General features: G+C 48.4%; 1 protein-coding gene across 2 annotated transcripts in view; it reads right to left on the bottom strand.

Annotated features, from left to right (window-relative positions):
* Positions 1 to 926: 926 nt before the first annotated feature.
* Positions 927 to 6,300, bottom strand: part of LOC109885106 (alpha-ketoglutarate-dependent dioxygenase FTO) — a 195,640-nt gene continuing 190,266 nt past the window's right edge. For both annotated transcript variants that reach the window (XM_031814775.1, XM_031814767.1), the window contains exons 9-10: positions 4,879 to 5,019; positions 927 to 4,257 (exon numbers count right to left, since the gene is read on the bottom strand). In XM_031814775.1, coding sequence (XP_031670635.1) covers positions 4,251 to 4,257; positions 4,879 to 5,019 — 148 coding nt within the window. In that variant the 3' untranslated portion in view covers positions 927 to 4,250. The remainder of the gene's footprint in view (positions 4,258 to 4,878; positions 5,020 to 6,300) is intronic.

The following is a 6,300-nucleotide window of genomic DNA, read 5'->3' as shown; positions in this document are numbered from 1 at the left end:
TCGTTTAATGTCTAATATACAGTCACATACAGTACATCATAGTAGAGAGAGCAAGCTAGAGTATGACAGACAGAATGGCCCGTCTATCTGCTTTACAGAGACATGGCTAGGGCTGGGCATCCCATCTATCTGGCAGGGAGAGAGAGAGGCCAGGTGGTGACAGGGCATCCCATCTATCTGGCAGGGAGAGAGAGAGGCCAGGTGGTGACAGGGCATCCCATCTATCTGGCAGGGAGAGAGAGAGGCCAGGTGGTGACAGGGCATCCCATCTATCTGGCAGGGAGAGAGAGAGGCCAGGTGGTGACAGGGCATCCCATCTATCTGGCAGGGAGAGAGAGAGGCCAGGTGGTGACAGAGCATCCCATCTATCTGGCAGGGAGAGAGAGAGGCCAGGTGGTGACAGGGCATCCCATCTATCTGGCAGGGAGAGAGAGAGGCCAGGTGGTGACAGGGCATCCCATCTATCTGGCAGGGAGAGAGAGAGAGGCCAGGTGGTGACAGGGCATCCCATCTATCTGGCAGGGAGAGAGAGAGGCCAGGTGGTGACAGGGCATCCCATCTATCTGGCAGGGAGAGAGAGAGAGGCCAGGTGGTGACAGGGCATCCCATCTATCTGGCAGGGAGAGAGAGAGGCCAGGTGGTGACAGGGCATGCAGGCCAGAGAACTGTAACTCATCTGACAAATGAGTCTCAATTCACTGCTCACACACACTCTAGGAAAAGGTAAAACACACTTAGATAGCCTTCTCACACAGCCTGGTAAATGAAATGTGTACTTGTGTAAATGTGCATGCACACACAAAAGCACAGGCACACACACAAATACACACACGGACACACAGACACACAGCGAGGCCAAAGTGGGATACAGTGTGATGATGAACATGATGCAGGAGCCTTGGACACAACAGAGAGCACCACACAGAGAGGGTCATAAAACACTGTCTTGGTTTATTTACTGCCTTCCTAAAGCTTCAGACAGACAAGCTGAGCTGTGAAACAGAGAGCACATAGTTGTTCAACTCAACAATACAGCCAGTCTACAATCTCAACCTCAGTCAACATACAAAAAGATTAAGCAAAAGAACAACATTTTGGCAATCGTTAACATTTGAAATTGGAAAAACTTCCAGAAGTAAAAAACAACTTTGAGAAGTGGATCTTTGACACTACATATCAGTTCTACTTCCTGTTGATATATATAGATAAAGAAATTGGTAACACTTCATTTGAACAAAACACCATGAGCTCTTCATAACCTTCATAAAAATGTCCTAACCATGTTATAAAGCCTCATACCACGAGTCACAACTTGTCAACACATGCCATAAAGCTTCAGTTATCACAATGACACAAGCTATGTAGCATTATGACATGTTTACAACATTGTTATAAAGGCATTATGGTGAATAGGTCAAAGAAAGCAGCTGCCCAACTGCGGCCCGCGGGTGGTTTTATTTGGCCCCCAAGTTTTCGAAGCAAAATAATAATAAAATAATAATATTTTTTTAATAATTCCCAAGTATTTCCACGCATAATAGTGAGACAAGTAATCGTGTACAAACGTGAGCAAGGTTTGAAATGATTATGTTTTAGTCAAATATTATCTGTTTAGGCTTCTTGGGGTCAATTTGCAGTCTAAAAATGATTTGTAATTCGTCCCGCGGCTGAATCTAGTTGATGATCCCGGAAATAAAGTGTTAGGATTGGGATGGGGATCCTTCTATCAGCCCTACAGTATAGTGGCTGTCTGTCTGGGCTGCCTTTCAGCCCTACAGTAGCTGTCTGTCTGGGCTGCCTTTCAGCCCTACAGTAGCTGTCTGCCTTTCAGCCCTACAGTATAGTGGCTGTCTGTCTGGTCTGCCTTTCAGCCCTACAGTAGCTGTCTGCCTTTCAGGCCTACAGTAGCTGTCTGCCTTTCAGTCCTACAGTAGCTGTCTGTCTGGGCTGCCTTTCAGTCCTACAGTAGCTGTCTGTCTGGGCTGCCTTTCAGCCCTACAGTAGCTGTCTGTCTGGGCTGCCTTTCAGTCCTACAGTAGCTGTCTGCCTTTCAGTCCTACAGTAGCTGTCTGTCTGGGCTGCCTTTCAGTCCTACAGTAGCTGTCTGCCTGGGCTGCCTTTCAGCCCTACAGTAGCTGTCTGCCTGGGCTGCCTTTCAGTCCTACAGTAGCTGTCTGCCTGGGCTGCCTTTCAGTCCTACAGTAGCTGTCTGACTTTCAGTCCTACAGTAGCTGTCTGTCTGGGCTGCCTTTCAGCCCTACAGTAGCTGTCTGTCTGGGCTGCCTTTCAGCCCTACAGTAGCTGTCTGTCTGGGCTGCCTTTCAGCCCTACAGTAGCTGTCTGCCTGGGCTGCCTTTCAGCCCTACAGTAGCTGTCTGCCTGGGCTGCCTTTCAGTCCTACAGTAGCTGTCTGCCTGGGCTGCCTTTCAGTCCTACAGTAGCTATCTGTCTGGGCTGCCTTTCAGTCCTACAGTAGCTGTCTGTCTGGGCTGCCTTTCAGCCCTACAGTAGCTGTCTGCCTGGGCTGCCTTTCAGCCCTACAGTAGCTGTCTGCCTGGGCTGCCTTTCAGTCCTACAGTAGCTGTCTGCCTGGGCTGCCTTTCAGTCCTACATTAGCTGTCTGCCTGGGCTGCCTTTCAGTCCTACAGTAGCTGTCTGTCTGGGCTGCCTTTCAGCCCTACAGTAGCTGTCTGCCTGGGCTGCCTTTCAGCCCTACAGGAGCTGTCTGCCTGGGCTGCCTTTCAGTACTACAGTAGCTGTCTGCCTTTCAGTCCTACAGTAGCTGTCTGCCTGGGCTGCCTTTCAGCCCTACAGTAGCTGTCTGTCTGGGCTGCCTTTCAGCCCTACAGTAGCTGTCTGTCTGGGCTGCCTTTCAGCCCTACAGTAGCTGTCTGCCTGGGCTGCCTTTCAGCCCTACAGTAGCTGTCTGTCTGGGCTGCCTTTCAGCCCTACAGTAGCTGTCTGCCTGGGCTGCCTTTCAGCCCTACAGTAGCTGTCTGCCTGGGCTGCCTTTCAGCCCTACAGTAGCTGTCTGCCTGGGCTGCCTTTCAGCCCTACAGTAGCTGTCTGCCTGGGCTGCCTTTCAGCCCTACAGAGCAGACTAGAGACAGGCCTGCAGACAGAGACATGCCTACTAGAACCTAGAGGCCTACTAGAATTGTGTCCTTTCCTCTCTAACACAAACATCTCCCAGCCCTGCTACAGGCCCTATCATACTGCTTCACACACATACAATTTCACATACTGTAAATACTGCAGTGGCACACACACACACACACACACACACACACACACACACACACACACACACACACACACACACACACACACACACACACACACACACACACACACACACACACACACACACACACACACACACACACACACACAAACACTTTCAGTCACATCTTAGTAACACAAAGTCATGCCCTGTGAGATTCTAAACAAGAAAGTTGTGAAATACAGGAAGTGAATGGACATTAGGATACAACAGTATAATTAGAACAACATTGAGTTAGAAACAAAAAGTATAAATGTACTACAGATATAGGATTTTAATTTGAACACCCTGTTGTTGCAGGAAATTTCCTGCGCAGCAAGGAAATGCAAACTTGTAGTGCATTCAAGGTTTAAAAGGTTTAAAAGGATTTCTGTCTGTAATTTCCACATGAAAATGTCAGACTTGATTTGCCCTAAGTAAAAATGTATCAACCCTTACAAAAATGTCCATTAATTATAATCCACCCAATAATTCACATTTCCTGTTGCTGCAGGATAATTTTGCTGCTGTGAGAAACTGGTCAAATTAAGATCCTACATCTGTATGACTATTTGTCATATCCATACACAAAGCTGGTTAAATGTAGAAAAGAAACAGAACATTGATTGAAATAATACATTCCTACACATTCAGTTTTAATTCTGCAGGTTATCCACGTTACCATTGTGAGACTAGTTCCAATACCAGCTATAGCATGTTAGCAAAGCACTACTCAGGGTTCCATCCTCATGTTGCAGCCATGTTGAGTCAATGCAAGCAAAGATAGATGAGACTGGTTTGGGCGGGGTGGGGCGAGGTACAGGGTTGGGATGGGGAAGTCTACCCCCATTGGAGGAAGTTGACACCATCAGGAGTTGGTAGGTCCTGTTCTCCTCCTCTGTCGTCTGTCCTCACGATAGAGGCTGTTCAGATGACGGGGTGACTCTCTCGCTCTCTTTCTCCTTCTCTTTTCTTTGTGTCCCATCCGTCACATCCTGACAGGAGGAAAGAAAACACAAGCCCAGTCATTCCTCCATCCATCTATTCACAGCCCATCCAGTCACTCACTCCGTCTGTATGACAACAAGTCATTGAGATGTCAGAGTGCAGGCAGGGCCGGGACCCGGCCACACACTGTAATTAATACACAGACTGAAGGAGCCAAAGTCTGCATGCCAAATGGCACCCTACTACCCTTATAGTGGGCTACTCTGGACCAGGGCCCATAGGTATCAGGTCAAATGGAGCGCGCTACATGGGGAATAGGGTGCCATTTGGGAAACATCTAATGAGCCAATCAGAGAGCCATGGTGGCTATGAAAAGGCCAGCGTACTGCAGAGTAATGTCTGCTGAGTTTAAATGCCAACAGGATGGGATAATTCAACTGTATTTCTGACTAAGGAAGAGAACTGCTGAGCAGAGAGGTAGCAGTTACAGAAAGGAGGGTGGTGGCAACACCACGTAGGTCTATGAAGGAGATGGTTAAGTATTGTTGTATGGTGACAGGACAATCAAGGAGCTACAGGGAGGTATGCAGACTCATATAAGTCAGTTATTTAAGTGTGTGTATGTGTGTCTGTGTGCCTGTTTCCACTTATGTGTGTCTGCGACCGACCTCCAGAGGAGTGACTCCACCCTGTTGATGATGTCAGCTAGGTCAAAGGGCAGAGGCATGCTGGGGTCGTCGTCGGCCCAAAATGGCCGGTCAACGGGGGCCTCTTCTGGGGGCAGGGTCTGGGCCAGGCTGGAATGGCACCTGGAGGGACAGACAAGGACAGGAAATAACAGGACAGGTCAGACATTCCTCTGGACATAAATCACCTCCTATACAGACGCCACCATCATTACACATTGTTACACAGAAGCAATGTAAATCAACAGTGGTGGTTCACTGTATAACAATGAAAATGAGATCTGTATCTGACTGATAGTGAGTTTGAGCAGATCACACAATAACGGGAGGTAATTAAGTGTGTGTTGTGTGTTTTCTGTAAACACACAGGGAGGACCAATGTGTGTTTGACCAGGAGGCAGTGTGCTTGTGTTTCCTCTCCTGTTCTCTTTATGACTTCCAATAGACTGGTCCCTATTAGACCCTGCAGGGTGTAGGGCAGTGTGTGTGTGTGTGTGTGTGTGTGTGTGTGTGTGTGTGTGTGTGTGTGTGTGTGTGTGTGTGTGTGTGTGTGTGTGTGTGTGTGTGTGTGTGTGTGTGTGTGTGTGTGTGTGTGTGTGTGTGGGGTAGGTATGTGATCTGTTTGAGAGGTGAGAGTCAGGAATGTTTTGTAAGTAGCCCTACATGGGTGTGTGATCTGTGTGTGTTGTGGTTTAAACCGTCAATATGATGACAAAGCAACAGTATCCTCAGTGATTAATGCTCCAGTCATTTCCACACAGCCAGATGGTTTCTCTGGAATGCCCTCTCCTTTCATCCAGTCAGAACAAGAGACAGATAGAGAAGCAGCCCTCTGATGTTATTACATGGTGTTTCTACAGTCTCTACATTATATGATTAATGGATTATGACTTCTACTGTTTCCACCACCTAGTCTGTTGGATCAAAATGGATACCAAAGCATCACGGTATGAGACGTCTCAGTAGGAATCAGTATTGTATTTACACAGGTGACTTGGTGGCAGTCTGGACTGTCAATGTAAATCTGTCCTCCATAGTGACAGATGAAGCTGACCCCTGACCTGGAAGTGAAGGAGGGGATGGGTGGGAGGGGCCAGTGGTGGTGGGGGGTTGTGATCACAGTGTGTGTGTCACAGTTACTCCTTACTTCACTATCTCCTCCTCCTCCTCCTTCTGAAATAGAAGCTGGTTGGTGTCTGACTCCCTGACACCCTACCTCCCCATCCCTACCCCAGGCATCCTGCTTCCCCCTGCCTCCCCACCCCCCTACAGTCTCTAGGGTCCCTAACAGGGAGGTGTGTGTTATGGATGTGACGGGGAGGTCGTTAATGTGGCCAGGGAACAGGCAGTCCAGGCCATCCCTGCCTCAATTGGCCGTTCTATATTTCAAGGGCCACTTAATGC

Source organism: Oncorhynchus kisutch, linkage group LG3, assembly GCF_002021735.2.
Source record: "Oncorhynchus kisutch isolate 150728-3 linkage group LG3, Okis_V2, whole genome shotgun sequence".
Classification (NCBI taxonomy): Eukaryota; Metazoa; Chordata; class Actinopteri; order Salmoniformes; family Salmonidae; genus Oncorhynchus; species Oncorhynchus kisutch.
The sequence above is the reverse complement of the archived record's forward strand: the minus strand, read 5'-3'. Positions and strand labels throughout refer to the sequence as shown.